The sequence below is a fragment of the Radiomyces spectabilis genome, assembly GCF_025331425.1.
Source record: "Radiomyces spectabilis strain NRRL 2753 chromosome Unknown BYT42scaffold_11, whole genome shotgun sequence".
NCBI lineage: Eukaryota > Fungi > Mucoromycota > Mucoromycetes > Mucorales > Radiomycetaceae > Radiomyces > Radiomyces spectabilis.
Window position 1 is genome coordinate 78,207 of NW_026251936.1, and position 15,188 is coordinate 93,394.

Consider the following 15,188-nt stretch of genomic DNA (forward strand, 5'->3'; position numbering starts at 1 on the left):
TTGGTGCACTCATTTGTTTTACTTTGGGCAGGCGATGAATGCTGTCAAAAGAACAGTAAGGAAAATTTATGAAGGAAAACAAGTTTTCCTTTGCTTGAACCACTCACGTACCCCAGTGCCCACAATGCGATTCATCGTTTCAAAAAGCAGATGGTTGCAATAAAATGACATGCAACTGTGGTAAGCTTTCATTCCATAGGAATAACCGGCTACTTTGCGAAAGGTTTTTGCTCAGGCTATATCATGTGTTATATCTGCCGAAAGAATATTGCTCAAGGTAAGCTAAAAAGTATGGATCGTATACATGAGAAAAAGAGTTTGAACATTATGCTTATTTTAGAGGGATATGACCATTTTTGTCAACATCCACGAGATCCTAACATAGCCTATTGCAATCATTGCAACAAATGTCACGTATGGGAAGCAGGAGCTGAAGAAGCGATAGCGAAAAGCGCTGAAGAAAAAGCAAGGCGGCAGTATTTGGAAGCTCATCCAGAGCTGCAATACGCCCAAGATGATCAACCAGAAGACGTCGAAAACTTTCAGGTTAACATCCGTAAGTACCACGTCTATCTGCCTTTACAGCATTTTGTATAACCCTTTACTTACACATGATATAGGGGAAAAGTTCATTCGTACAAGAACTTTCGTCCTCCAATGTCTTTTAAACCAACTTGTCTAGAAGGCCATACAAAAAAATTAAACCTAATTCTTGCACCAAGCGAGCTTTTTGGATTTTCGACAGTTCAATGCCCAAGATATTTTTTCGAATGGTTTCGCCTTCATCAGTATGCATATTTTAAGCAGGGATGCTCTTAAGATGAAACCATGTTGGCAATAAAAAGTGCGCTCTTGGACATGATGAGACCTGACTGTTTGCGGTTTGGCAGCCCGAAATTTTTTTTTTCTTTTACAACGTTGTGACAGCTTCTTGTGTCCGCTGTGCACCGTTGGGCTTTCAGTAACAAACACTAAAAGAATTTTCGACGGCCGAATAGCAATCAGTATACACAATCATGGCTATTGCACGACCAAGCTTATCCGAGCACACCAGAATATCAAGTCGAACAGAGATTTTTGAAAGTGAGGAGGTCATTGAGTCAAATATCGTGGAACAAGATGCAGAGAAAATGGATGCACTCATGAAGAGTCTCATGGGAGGCTTAGTGGAAGAAGAGACAGGTAAAGCATTATCAAAGAAACGAAAAATGATCTATTTAATAAAAATACGAATACATAGAAGCTGAACCGATGGCAACGGACAGTGAACATAAAGACGAAGATGACGGTGCAGATGCTGCTGCTTTCGCTTTTCGATTATTCTCTAGCAAACCGGTATCAAGTATTAGTATTCGTGAACCAGAAGACACAACAGACATGCTCGCGAAATCAGTAGCCGATCAGCAAAAGGTGGATCATGATGAAGACGATCCTGAATTTGTGGCCTTAATACAGGCTTCTGCCATCAGTTACAATGATATCCTCGACCAATCCGGTTGGGCTTATCCCGCAATGCGACTGCCTCATCGTGTGCTGCATATTTCTCAGGAGGAATCGCCCGCCGCCGGAACGAAAGAAAAGAAGAAACGTAAAAGCAAAAAGTGCCGGGATTTTGAGAAGGCGGTGCGTGAAGGAAGAATCAAACTTAAACCGGCCATGAGAAATCCAGCAACACCCGGCGGATGGCCTGGCTGGCCAGGTCATCGAACGCCGTGTGCCATTATCACAGATATTACTTCCCAATTGAAACGGCGGAAACGCGGTTCAGGTCCCAACATGCGAGGTCGAGGTGCACCCAGAGGAGGAGGACGTGGAGCGGCTCGAGGATCAGGCAGAGGGAACGGAAGAGGCCGACCTTTCCAACGGCATTAATTTGGTGATTGTTTCAATTTTTTCCCTTTTCTTTTGCAATATCATCAAATACAATTGTAATATAATATACTCATGATGAACAAAGCAGTCGTCATCCCCCCTGTCAAACAAGAGCATCATTTTTCTTTGCACACAGAGAACAGCAAATAAACATGAACAACCACGCATTTGCAGTCAGAACTTGTCCCCCATTACAAATATTCTATGCGACTATCTATGTGCACAATGATAGCACTGTAGGCAAAGCAGCCAATTTTGTGCCATGGAGGGTTGTATGGACAAAGCTAGTTTCTAGAAAACAGATGATTGTTTTTCAGATATCCTGGGGAAATTTATTGGACAACTTGGGGCAAAAGGACCGAAATACATCACCAATTGGAACGAAGTGGAATAGAAAATGGTTGGAAGAATTGTCTCTATTTCATTTTGGCTGAGCAGGTTGACCAACCAAGATGCATGAAGCCAAACTTGAATGGGGAAATTTCCAAAAAAAATTTGACCCGGGGTTATAAAATTTTTTCGGACCGCCACCGGTATAAAAGAAATTTGATCGGTTGGAGCACAGGTTTCCTTCCCTATTATCTCATCCACAACTAGGTATGTATACTTGTCCCCATTCATGCCCGTGCACTCATCCATCCATCCGCCATCCATCATTCATCATCCATCATTACCTTGGATGCACCCACTGTGGAGGATGGCATGGGATGGAAGTCCATTATGTATCATGAATCTGTATACTTACATTTCTTTCTTTTGTTTGTTATAGTCGCCATGGGTAAGGAGAAGACTCACGTTAACGTCGTCGTTATTGGTCACGTCGATTCCGGCAAGTCCACCACTACTGGTCACTTGATCTACAAGTGCGGTGGTATTGACAAGCGTACCATTGAAAAGTTCGAGAAGGAAGCCGCCGAACTCGGTAAGGGTTCCTTCAAGTACGCTTGGGTTCTTGACAAGCTCAAGGCCGAACGTGAGCGTGGTATCACTATCGATATCGCCTTGTGGAAGTTCGAAACCCCCAAGTACCACGTTACTGTCATTGATGCCCCTGGCCATCGTGATTTCATCAAGAACATGATTACCGGTACCTCCCAGGCTGATTGCGGTATCTTGATTATTGCTGCCGGTACTGGTGAATTCGAAGCTGGTATCTCCAAGGATGGTCAGACCCGTGAGCACGCTTTGTTGGCTTTCACCCTCGGTGTCCGTCAGCTTATCGTTGCCATCAACAAGATGGATTCCACCAAGTGGTCCGAAGCCCGTTACAACGAAATCGTCAAGGAAGTTTCCGCTTTCATCAAGAAGATCGGTTTCAACCCCAAGGCCGTTCCCTTCGTCCCCATCTCTGGCTGGCACGGTGACAACATGTTGGAAGAATCCACCAACATGCCCTGGTTCAAGGGATGGACCAAGGAAACCAAGGCTGGTTCCAAGACTGGTAAGACCCTTCTTGAAGCCATCGACAACATCGAACCCCCGGTGCGTCCCTCCGACAAGCCCCTCCGTCTTCCCCTCCAGGATGTCTACAAGATTGGTGGTATCGGTACTGTGCCCGTTGGTCGTGTTGAAACTGGTGTTATCAAGGCTGGTATGGTCGTCACTTTCGCCCCTGCCAACGTCACCACTGAAGTCAAGTCCGTCGAAATGCATCACGAACAGCTCGTTGAAGGTGTTCCCGGTGACAACGTTGGTTTCAACGTGAAGAACGTTTCCGTCAAGGATATCCGTCGTGGTAACGTCTGCTCCGACTCCAAGAACGACCCCGCCAAGGAAGCCGGTTCCTTCACCGCCCAGGTTATTGTCTTGAACCACCCTGGTCAGATTGGTGCTGGTTACGCTCCCGTCTTGGATTGCCACACTGCTCACATTGCTTGTAAGTTCGCTGAGCTCCTCGAGAAGATTGACCGTCGTTCCGGCAAGTCCCTCGAAGCTGCTCCCAAGTTCGTCAAGTCTGGTGACTCCGCCATCGTCAAGATGGTTCCCTCCAAGCCCATGTGTGTTGAAGCTTACACCGAATATCCTCCTCTTGGTCGTTTCGCTGTCCGTGACATGCGTCAAACTGTCGCTGTCGGTGTCATCAAGGCCGTTGAGAAGGTTGACAAGACTGGCAAGGTCACCAAGGCCGCTGCCAAGGCTAGCAAGAAATAAACTTGTTAGCGTCTGTTGATATTATGTTTCCCTGACACTATTACTTTGTGGATGACCTTAAATTAACGAAAAAAAGGAATTGATTACGGTCATGATATAATGAGATTTAAAAAGAAATGCTTTTCTTTTTGTAAAAATAAAAATACTACTGGTTCTTCCTTGCCAAAAATCCATTGCTATTCTTTTGCTATGTTTCCCTAGATGGTGGACTCATTCTCTAACAAGTCAATGTATACAAAGCTTTGGGAATATTCTACTGGAAACCGTCTCAATGTAATGGAATCAAAAATGATATGTCTTAGTCGGTTGGGTGGATGTAAATTTTTATTTTATTTTATTTTACTGTATTGGTCGTGCGTCTTCCAAATGTCCCAACTTTTTTGATTTTGGGGCTGGATATTCGACTCTGAATGGCTGTTCCACAGAGAGAACCGTTCAATCTGTGCGGGAAATATCGTCCGATATTCCTGATGAACGGAGTAAATTTTTTATTCTCAAAAACAACTTTCACAGATGGTTCAGCCCGAAATTAATTTTGTTTCATTAACGGATGTCCTCATACATCCCATTTGTAGTATTATCAAGGCACCATAGGTCATGCACATGCAATGTAATAGCACATATTCCGGCTCGCATATGGCAAGTAGTCCGCGTTCCTGTAAAGTGATAAAATTATAGAAAAAGTGAATGAACGTGGAACAGAGACGGGGAAATATTGAAAGCCCGCACTCAGGATCCACACTACGCATACTCAGCGCCCCAGCATAGATCAGAAAAGGAAAGCCTTGGAAGCTGCAAGAAACTCACAATGTCCTTAAAATTGCGCTTTTTTGAAGGGCCGAACATGGGTCCCTGCCACACTAACGCTTTCCCACCAACTTGCTGTATTGTATGCTGCTCTTGCTCCTCTGCCACCCTCTGAAAGGCGTTCTATGATTAAATTTGGTCTATTGTTTCCTGCTTGAATCCGTATGATTCCTTCGCTTTCCCTAACCGAGTTGACCGCTCACATTCGCAACACTCTTCACTCTCGGTGGGCTGTCGAAGCTTTCAACAAACGTCTTGTACTTCGAAAACGTCGTCAGACGACCAATGCCAAACTCCAGATTCTTTACCCTCGACGATTAAAAAGACTAAAAGCCGAAACGCCTATCTTTGCTGCCGGTAAAACCGTGCAACCATCGAGTACGTCCTCTTCCTCCCCGTCTTCCTCCTCCTCCTCCTCTTCTACTTCTTCTTGTTCAACTACAACAATATCGAGTGCTACTTCTCAGGGAGCCACAGCGGTAGTCAAAAAGCCCGTTTCAGGGTTGGACATGCCCGTGACCCCGAATTACATTGCTCCTCGAGCTCCCATTGCGTTATGTCATGGGTTGTACGGTTTTGACAAACGTGGACCGGAATTATTCCCGCTCCTTCAAGTCCATTATTGGGGCGGAATTGAAGAGGCACTTGCCAAGCTGGGTGCCAAAGTGATTGTAACAAGAGTCCCTCGCACCGGCAGCATATGGGAACGCGCACAAGAGCTACATGCCATCTTGAAAATGGTACTGGAGGGTGAAGCAGTCAATTTTATTGCTCATTCAATGGTAAATATTTGGAATATATGCATAAACAAAGAGACAATAGGGTGGGGGCAAGTGGGGGAGAACCAAGGAGTATGAAGATGTGTTCCTGAGAGATATCACCAAGTTATTGATCAGATGGGGGTTTTTTTTTGGCTGGTGTCACAGGGAGGTCTCGATTGCCGTTATTTGGTGTCGCATATCAAAAATCGACCGTATCATGTTCAATCGCTCACAACCATCTCAACGCCTCACCGTGGATCACCTGTCATGGATTGGTTTAGGGACCATGTGGGAGTCGGGATGACGGATGCTCTTGTCGATGCAGCCACGAGAAAAATGGAAACGAACAACACAGCGGCGAAAAAAACTGCTTATGATGAAGGATCCATTGTGTCAGCACGGTTACCGCTGTTGAGCTGGACTCTGGCGGACATTGCGAAAATGCCTAGCAACTTACTGGATCCTGTAGTATCCAAAGTGGTGCAATTGCTGGATACACCGGCCTATGCGAACCTCACTACCGATTACTGCAAGCACCATTTCAACCCTAATACACCCGATGATCCTAATGTAGCCTACTATTCTTATGGCGCTTCCACCGAATTACCTGTCTGGTCCTTTCTTGGCCTCCCCAACCAACTCGTCAAGGAAAAAGAAGGCGAAAACGATGGTTTGGTCAGTGTAGAAAGTGCCAAATGGGGCAAATACATCAAAACTGTCAAGGCGGATCATTGGGATCTCAATGGCCAAAGGTACGAGTGTAATGATTCGTTTGTTTCCTGTCAGTTCAGACGGCTCATATCGTTGCAATTGCCATAGATACCGATGGCGATCTTCCAAACCTTCCGATTCCGGTTTCAACACAGTGGAATTCTATCTCGAATTAGCCACCCACCTATACCATCAAGGCCATTAACCGGTGATGGCATTGATATATCACTGCAACTGTATCATTCTGTATTATAGGGCACTTGCTTTTGTGTATAATGCTTAATAGATGTCTCAATATCTTTTAAAATTGGTTTTAGTGTGCTGTATCATGAGAGTGAGAGTAAGAGACTCTAGCCATCCGACCAGGGAGCGGTCGACACCCTAGGAATAATTTTTTGTTCGGCTGAAGCCAAAACAAAACAAAAAATGACAGAGCTTGAGCTTTCTATGATACATTCAGGGCACCTGTAATTTGGTTTTTTATATACGCGAGATGAAGCATTGTGTTAGTGAGAGTATTACAATTTTCTGTTTTTATTCGATCGACAGGCGCGATCCTGCCATATATGGAAACCCTGATGTCAGTTTGGTCTCCTTTTGCTTTGCTTGTGCACCCTGTTTTTTTTTCCCTCTTCTTTGTTTGCCAACGGTAGTGTTAACATCATGTCGATGAAATTCAAAAAGAATGGAAAGGGAAAACAAGGTTCTTCCGACTCGTTGAAACTTGGCGAAGACGAATACGCTCAAGTGATTGAAGGTGTCAAACGCATTTACAGCACCAAGATTCGTCCTTTAGAAACCACTTATAATTTCGAGGGTGATTATCTAATAAACCAAAAACAATCGTAATATCGTTCGACGATCACTAAAAGCAAGTTTTCTTATTGTAAAAAAAAGGTTTCCACTCGGCTCCGTTGACTGATTCCGATATTGAAGCGAAACCTATTGTGTTGCTCATTGGCCAATATTCCACGGTACAGTCTGATTGTTACAGCACAGCAGTTGAAAAACTAGCCGTTCATTGGTTTCTGCTACGTTAGGGCAAAACAACCTTCATTCGTTATTTACTGGATAAATCTTATCCTGGTGAACATATTGGTGTGGAGCCAACCACGGATCGTTTTGTCGCTGTTATGCAAGGTTCCGAGGATCGCGTTATTCCCGGTAATGCGGCCGCCGTTAACCAGGAACTGCCTTTTCGAGGACTCAATCGGTTCGGCCAGGCTTTCCTTTCGCGCTTTCAGGTAAGTATTGGGACAAAACGCTTTCGTAGGGAAGATTAACCAATCATGCGTGGACGGTGCTTGTGATTTGTAGGTATCACAAACCAATTCTCCTGTGCTAGAGAACATGACGATCATCGATACCCCTGGTATTTTAGCCGGTGATAAGCAATCCGTCGAACGTGGTTATGATTTTACCCAAGTGATTGAATGGTTTGCTCAGCGGGCCGATCTCATCTTGCTTATGTTTGATTCTCATAAGCTTGACATCTCGAACGAATTTAAAATGGCTATTCATTGTCTTCGAGGTCAAGAGGAAAAAGTTCGCGTCCTCCTCAATAAGAGTGATATGGTGAACCAGCAACAACTCATGCGTGTGTAAGTTGTACAGACCTTTTCCTTTTTTTCCATTCGACATTTGGGAAAAAGTGACTCATATATTCCAACTATAGATATGGCGCCATGATGTGGTCTTTAGGAAAAGTGGTGCAGACACCTGAAGTAATGCGCGTGTACCTGAGTTCTTTCTGGATCGAGAAGCCCGTGAATAGCTTTGAAGATTGTCGTGAACTGATTGAAGCTGAATCGAAAGATCTACTTCGTGATCTGAAGGAGTTACGGCGTAATGCAGCCATACGAAAGATCAACGAAATCATAAAACGGGCACGCATGGCCAGGGTAAATATCGATAGAAAACATTTGTCACTGGGCATTGCATTCATATTTGCGTTATCAATTCCAGGTACATGCCTTGATCATCAGTCATCTCAAAAAAGAAATGCCTTCGATGTTTGGCAAGAAAAAGAAACAGGAAGCGTTACTCAAAAATTTGGATCAAGAGTTCCTAAAGATTCAGCAACGTCATCATCTTCCTCCAGGCGACTTTCCCAATCCTGATCGATTCAGACAAAACCTAGCATTGTATGATATGGACAAGTTCAAATCGCTTAAAGAGGACCTGCTTGAGCGAGTGGATGATGTAAGTAACCGAGAAAATTTCAGAACAACGGTTGACGCATTCGGGAAAAATTGATACCATCATGATATATAATAGGCTTTGGCAACTGATCTGCCTCGATTGATGTCCATGTTTCCTATGATGAACCCTGAATTGGAAGAAGCTCAAAAGAATCCTTTTGAGGCATTCTCAGCTCAACCTGGCGAAGTACCACCCTCCTACTGGCATTTTTCGTCGGTAGATAAAGCCTCCTACGCACCCATGTTCCAGAGTCTGAATCCCAGGGAAGGCAAAGTGAGCGGTGCTCAAGTCAAACCGATTTTGATGGAAAGTGGGCTGCCGAACGAGAGCCTTGCCCAAATTTGGCGATTGGCTGATTTTGACGCAGACGGTTACATGGATCTTGACGAGTTCTGTATCGCTATGCATATGATCAAAGCCGTCCAAAATGGCGGTCATCTGCCCGAGAAATTGCCCTCCTCCATGCTACCAAATAGGAAGTTTTAATTTCATCATATACCATTTAATACTCTTTAGCTAGAGCTATGGACCTCCTTCTTATTGCCAATGCTTTAATAGAAATCATACGTATCGCACATCCTGTTCCCTCTGGTAATCTTTTTTGCCCCGTTCTCAGCTCTTAACAATCTACATTTAAAGAGAAAGCAACCGCTTGATTTTCTTATGAGCCCAGACAAATATTTATGCGATGAAGAAAAAAACTTACGCACTGCCGCTTAATCACTGGAGTGAAAGCGTAAATTGTGAGAGGTACACATTAGCGCGTAACCTTTACGATGACAATTGCGTTTTGTGTACATTGGCTCGGTAAATGGCAGCATTTTGTTTGGCTTTGGTTCCGGTCATTCAACAAAGCTGCTGTCGCCCCAAGTGTCTCCCCTCTCTTGACCCTCACTTGGCGACGAATCTTTGAGGACGAACAGGCGAGAAAAAAAGACCTTCATCATGCCGCAACTTCCTTTTTGGGAAAACAGCTCTGACCGAATAAGGAAATCCGCCAAAAAACCTCATATTTGGGTTTTGCTAAATGCACATAGAGTTTGCACATAAGAAATAATAATTGGTTAATCTTTGCTGATGGCATTCAATTTAAAACCAACTCGAATTGAGTCACCACCCAGACCTGACCTGGTTTGGACCAGGAGGCTAGTTGACGATGCTTTCACCGTCAAGCGCAGCTTGTGCGCTTCGTTGCAGGGAAACCGGTCTGGAATTGATCTGGTAACCTGAGTTGATATATGCCATAAGAATGCGACGCATGTTCACGGCAGCATTGATATCTCTGTTTCAAATCTAGAATAACCAAGGATGAGTCATTATATTGTCAAAGTAATCCGGACCTCCTTGCTTATCAGTGGATTGCTATCGTCATTGGCCGACTGGCACTGTTGGCACAGTCTAATCGGATAAATGACGTTTTTCCAAGATGGGCCTACTTGATTTATCAGTATCATCCTACACCATAACAACAATTAAGTCTTGAACTTACCTGCTGCCCTTTGCTGACGGCATCCTGACGAATAACAGAGAGTGTTCCCGTCATCATCAAGACATTGTCTTCTCCGCCTTTTGTCTATGTTCTTGAGTCGACAATGCTTTTTCCTGTTATTGCAACGATATGAGTTGTCGATGCAACCCGTGCCCTAGTTCGCTATACTTGCTTGTGGTTGCATACTTGAATCTGTTCCTCTCGTACTTCAAGTGTCTTAGAGTCGCGACGGCTGCATACCTTGTTCGTACGAAACTCATCGACGCAAATACGAGTGCCTTGCGGGCAAGAACCTTGCGAAAATCCTGGTAACTTTTCCATGACAATGTATTCTGGAGTATACCATTTCATCATCGTGTCGTATCTTGATTGGAGCTGGGGCATGTGTTTTCATGGGCTTCAGGTCTGCATCCCCAAATGCGAGTATGACTGCACCCTCTGGCCTCCGCTCATTTCTTCGGGCGTTTTTGACTCTCGAAAGTTTTCATAAGCCCATTGACAAGGCTATTGAATCACATCGTTCATTACTACATGTTGAGAAGATGCGAAATATCATCAACTTACAATTTTTGGCTCGGCAGGATCCCCGAGCAAGGTGTCGGTCATTTTATCTAGCACCATTTGCCTTTGCGAGTAAACCAGGGCACGTTTTCCCGGAGGCGGAATGCGCAATTGAATGTATGTATGCAACCTAAAGGATGAAATTAATCGTTTAACATACAGGACACTTCTTTTCGCGCTTTGCTTCCCACTTACTTCTGATGATTACGAGCGATAGCCTCGATATAATTCTTAAGTGCATCCATCGTGAAGACAGAGGGTGGCGCTTCCTTGATTTCGTCATAGCATGGCTGTATGTTTGCTTGCTTTCTATTTTTCAATTCTATCTAGGTTGTCCAGCGGAGCATACTGCGCTGCCTAAATGTATCGAATGATCGGTTACATATTTGCAATTATTTTCGTATATATCCAATGGCGGTACTTACTGGTATTCACCATTGGTGATATGGAAAACATGTTTGCTTCGTTCCTCCTCCAAATGCAGGTTGATGTCCGTTTTACAGCTTGTTATGACTGAGCGCTGGCCTATCGTATCACCAATCAGTTATATGCGAGTTGATATCACGAGTATCAATAGACTTACCGGGTCAATGCCAATCACACGCGCGGCAGGGTTCAAGCCAGTCCGTTTTTTTTTTTTTTTCAAAGGATACAGACCTCTTGTCCAATTGGTCATGGTGGGTCGTTTAGGAAGAAAATCAAACTCCTTTTTGGAGGAGGGGTACGGCGCTAATGATAGAGGGGGAAAATCATCTGAATAATGGGAAATACACCTTCAATTGCAAGAACTTACTCCGGTCCCACCGTTTAACGAACTTCACCCTCGTCATAACACCACCTGTCTCTATGGTGTTGGCAAACTGTGTATGCTTTGTTGAATCAACTGTTTATTGTCAGAAAAAAAAGTCGCAAGTTGGTCTCTTTTCAACGTATTGCTGTATCAATCGCAATCTTTTACCTGGTTCCACCTGCAAGTAGCGCAGCCGTTTTGGGCAAATTTTGTCAATGTTAAAAATTGCTTCCCACAGGTCTTGCTTGAATTCTTGGTCTCGGTAGGATCTGAGGAACAAGGCTCTGGTAATAAACTGTACACGTGACACCGTTCCGGATTTTAATCGCTTTTTGTACTATAGACATTTGCTTAGCGTAATTCACAGAGTTTTTCCACACGATCTTCGCGAACCGTTAAGCGGGAGGAACAGGATGTCCGGGCATCCAAGCTTCGTTAAGAAAATTAAATAAGCCATCACCCATTAATTGAACGTAGGCTGTGAAATGTATGATTAAGTCCCAAACGAAATATATTCAATACATACCATATCTTACCGACTTGGTGCGATGAGAAGGGAAAGAGAGACCACTGATTAGCCCCAAACTTGTGCGCTTTCTGTAAAAGCCATGCTGAGTACCGAATTAAGTTGGCTGGCATCCTTGTGGCCGTTTGTTCTTCTAGGCTGGCCGCGCTTAAGCCCGCAAACTCGCGGTTGTGTTCATCCAGGTTTTCCCTATAAGCATTTTTGGTAGTTACGATCATGTATTCAATATTCAGCTTTCAAACTTACTGATAAAATAACTGAATATCGGCAGTGTTACCGACAACGCGGTTCCAATCATTGGCATCATATGGCTTGTAAGCGCATAACTTGGCAATAGCCTTATCCCTATATCGATTTTTTAGAATCTCGATTACCCATCATAACTACTTTTTAACTTACCCAGCTTTTTTGGGCTTTCAGAAAGCGTAACGTCGTGACGCTTAGCATAATCAAGAAAACATGCTTTCCACAAACGTGACAAATAGCAAGGAATATTTAATTTGAGGTGCTCGATTACGTCTGTATAAATATCTGGTTGCTATATCCTCATAGCCAAGCAGATAAAATATGACATATATTTACTCATGAGCGAGGATGATACGTACTGGCCAGCGAGGTCAGTAAACAAGGGCGACCATTTCGGGTAAACATAGCCTGCCATATAATGAGTGCTTATAAATATATAGAGTTCGTTGTCAGTATCATACCACGTGTGGAAGGCTTGAAATGATTGTCAAAAGTGGTCTTTAGTTCGTCTTCCCAAGAAGACTTGGGCGGGAGCTGTCAGGACAATTTCATACGACTGCGTAAAGTATAAAAAGATATCATTGTTAACGACAACTTACAAGCTCTCTAGCCCCTCTACAAGATGAAGAGACTGATGTGAAACACCTGCGCCAAAAAACTTCGGTATTGATCGGCGGCTGTTCTCCACCCAACAGAGTACGTGAATAAGGGCAAGATTGCTGGCATCACGTTTGAGTATAGTATATTCTTCCGCCAGTCTTCGCAAAAGTTGCTATTTTGGAAAAATCATCAAAATACAAATTCTTGCTACAGGTTATGTGTACAGATGCCTTACGCGGTAAGTGGCATATTCGGGTTTTAACAGGGTACTAAGTTTGACTTTGCGAGTTTGCAAGTATTTAAAATCTCTTCTTTACAGGGATGAAACAGCGTCCCATAGCGGCATTCATGGTAAGGTCGAGGTGTGAGTACGGGTGTGGAGTCGAATGATGGAGGCAAGAAGAGATGCGGATTGAAAAAAAAAGGACGTGTTTGTTATGCTCGATGACAGGTCAGTCACACAAACACAGCTGACCATTTTTTTTTTTGTCATTATTCACCATGCACCCAATTGATTGCAAGCTGGCCAAAACCGTGCTGCCGATGACTGAAATATGTTCTTGCTATGGCTCCATTAGCTTGTCATCATGGCTTTATGTATACACTTGAGATCGAGCTTTATTCAAGCCTCAACGATCCATCCATCTTAAGGCTAGCTTAGATTGGGAAAATCACAGGGTTGACAAAGCAGAGAAAGAACTAAATTATGCTAAAGTGCAAGCAGCTTCTCTCTATTTCCGTGCATATGATAGCACTAAACCTTTCATTCCCTTGGTAAATACAGCAACCAACAACATGATGTACGGGACCTGATAATGATATGTTAACTATCGATCATCGATAGTGCAGCAACAACTAGACGGTTCAATGTTTCCACTAGAGCTACAATAATTGGGCGAATGGGATAATCAGAAGGGGAATGACTTCTTTTGTTTTATTTGAAACGTAAACGAATACTATGCCTTCAATCATTTCGCAGTGCCATCGTATAATACAAGGCAATAATGCCCATCAATACACAACGGCGATTGTAACCTCACAGTCGTCATAAGCCTCCCCACCCCACACAACACCTCGAACCATCATGCCTTACTTACGCGTAATCAACCCATATTTCCTGCCTGTATGGAGACCCTTCGTCATATCCCCCACTCGTCGTGTTGCCCGTTCGCAACCACTGCAAGCAGATCTCCGGCATCCCTTCATGCCGATCTCAACGGGTGATCTCAAATCTCGACAATTGTCCACCGGTCTTCCAGTCCTCACCACGAGCTATCCAGCGCAGCGTCCTACAACGACATCCTCGTAACTGTCCGCCACCTCGTCGCAACCATTCCATCGGCAATGTCGTCTCCAGAAATACAATTTCGATGCGACATTCAGTGAAGCCGTTAAAAGTAAAGCAGCTTTGCGGTATGCTCGTGTTGCATGTGGCAATATACATCAACTCTTCCAACGACAGTGTAGCGACAGCAAATACACACCTTAGAAGAGTAGAGGAGCGAAAGAGGGAGGAGGAAAGGCCACGAGGGTAACGAAAAATAACAAAGGAATACTTTTTTTTTGGCTGTGAAATGCGAATTACCGCTTAACAAGCCGTATACCCGCTGTGCAATGGATGCCGCCTGCCACCTGCCACCGGAGGCCGCCCCCTTACATTGAGCGACTTTCGTCAGAAAAAAGCCTAACGCATATACGGCATACCCTGGGCGAGAACGCTTGATGGAACTTTGGTATATTAATGACAACCTTATGGCATACGTTGCAACATGAGTTTCTGAGTGTGGTATATCCACTACTTGTCATATTATCCATCCTTGACCGGTGTTTCCATTTCTGAGTGAACTTCTCCATTAGAACACCGATTGAGTCCTCTTCATCCATAACTTGGATCTATCGCCGACATCAGTTCATGCGGGTAACGCTGTCACAGTAAGCATGCGGATCTTTCCAAATACACCTTTTAACCTAGGACTACTCACTGATAATTATCTATTCCGACTTAAGACTAAAGTATCAATAGGCAGATCACATTAATCGAAATAAAGAAATCCAGTAGTCTCAAAGGATTCTCATTGTCTTTTTTGTTCTACAGGTTTTCTCATATATCACAATTGCTACCAAAATGATCGACGTGGAGAAGCCTAATCCCTCTCCAAAGAAATTAGGTGTCGACGGTATGCTGTATGAACAATTATGGCTAATCTTTTATCTGAAAATTCCATTGTTAACAAGCCGTACACCCGCTGTGCAATGGATGCCACCTGCTACTGGATGCCGCACTCTTACATTGAGCGACATTCGTCAGACAAAAGCCTAACGCAATACGGCATAACCTGGGCGAGACTCTTGATGGAACTTTGGTATATTTATATTAATGTCAATACTCTGGCATACCATGAAACACTTTTAATGAACAAAGCAGCACTTATTGACCCCCTCCGTTCTGTCCCGCCCAAGGTTATGATAGAT

The 15,188-nt window shown here is 44.0% G+C and overlaps 5 protein-coding genes across 5 annotated transcripts; 4 read left to right on the plus strand and 1 right to left on the minus strand.

The window, feature by feature from the left end:
• Positions 1-164: 164 nt before the first annotated feature.
• On the plus strand, positions 165-890 carry BYT42DRAFT_607022 (uncharacterized protein; the record flags this gene model as incomplete). The annotated part of the gene is given in 4 exon segments (XM_051571167.1): positions 165-180; positions 200-277; positions 386-556; positions 621-890. The coding sequence occupies 4 exon segments, from the start codon at positions 165-167 to the stop codon at positions 680-682; spliced, it is 327 nt and encodes a 108-aa protein (XP_051420338.1). The 3' UTR covers positions 683-890.
• On the plus strand, positions 891-2,053 carry BYT42DRAFT_579871 (uncharacterized protein). Its single transcript, XM_051569435.1, has 2 exons — positions 891-1,182; positions 1,244-2,053. Exons 1-2 carry the CDS (start codon positions 1,017-1,019, stop codon positions 1,870-1,872), a joined length of 795 nt encoding a protein of 264 aa, XP_051420339.1. The 5' UTR covers positions 891-1,016; the 3' UTR covers positions 1,873-2,053.
• Positions 2,054-5,339: 3,286 nt separating this feature from the next.
• BYT42DRAFT_594946 (uncharacterized protein) lies at positions 5,340-6,507 on the plus strand (the record flags this gene model as incomplete). Its single annotated transcript, XM_051570807.1, has 3 exons — positions 5,340-5,501; positions 5,757-6,343; positions 6,411-6,507. 3 exons carry the CDS (start codon positions 5,340-5,342, stop codon positions 6,505-6,507), a joined length of 846 nt encoding a protein of 281 aa, XP_051420340.1.
• A 412-nt stretch (positions 6,508-6,919) lies between these two features.
• BYT42DRAFT_579876 (P-loop containing nucleoside triphosphate hydrolase protein) lies at positions 6,920-9,322 on the plus strand. The gene is made up of 8 exons (XM_051569436.1): positions 6,920-7,119; positions 7,200-7,276; positions 7,343-7,546; positions 7,620-7,903; positions 7,978-8,203; positions 8,268-8,504; positions 8,580-9,155; positions 9,211-9,322. Exons 1-7 carry the CDS (start codon positions 6,966-6,968, stop codon positions 8,988-8,990), a joined length of 1,593 nt encoding a protein of 530 aa, XP_051420341.1. The 5' UTR covers positions 6,920-6,965; the 3' UTR covers positions 8,991-9,155; positions 9,211-9,322.
• Positions 9,323-9,902: 580 nt separating this feature from the next.
• On the minus strand, positions 9,903-12,531 carry BYT42DRAFT_548226 (uncharacterized protein; the record flags this gene model as incomplete). The annotated part of the gene is made up of 12 exons (XM_051566000.1): positions 9,903-9,959; positions 9,994-10,077; positions 10,234-10,368; positions 10,429-10,497; positions 10,558-10,684; positions 10,750-10,863; positions 10,980-11,079; positions 11,348-11,414; positions 11,513-11,639; positions 11,871-12,059; positions 12,117-12,215; positions 12,476-12,531. 12 exons carry the CDS (start codon positions 12,529-12,531, stop codon positions 9,903-9,905), a joined length of 1,224 nt encoding a protein of 407 aa, XP_051420342.1.
• Between the last annotated feature and the right edge of the window lie 2,657 nt (positions 12,532-15,188).

Excerpts from the sequence above, each read along its gene's own strand:
- BYT42DRAFT_579871 (XM_051569435.1), top strand. The coding sequence starts at position 1,017 with ATGGCTATTGCACGACCAAGCTTATCCGAGCACACCAGAATATCAAGT. Across the intron at positions 1,183-1,243 it reads CTTAGTGGAAGAAGAGACAG|CTGAACCGATGGCAACGGAC; the intron begins GTAAAGCATTAT and ends AATACATAGAAG.
- BYT42DRAFT_579876 (XM_051569436.1), top strand. The coding sequence starts at position 6,966 with ATGTCGATGAAATTCAAAAAGAATGGAAAGGGAAAACAAGGTTCTTCC. Across the intron at positions 7,120-7,199 it reads AACCACTTATAATTTCGAGG|GTTTCCACTCGGCTCCGTTG; the intron begins GTGATTATCTAA and ends TGTAAAAAAAAG. Across the intron at positions 7,277-7,342 it reads TCATTGGCCAATATTCCACG|GGCAAAACAACCTTCATTCG; the intron begins GTACAGTCTGAT and ends CTGCTACGTTAG.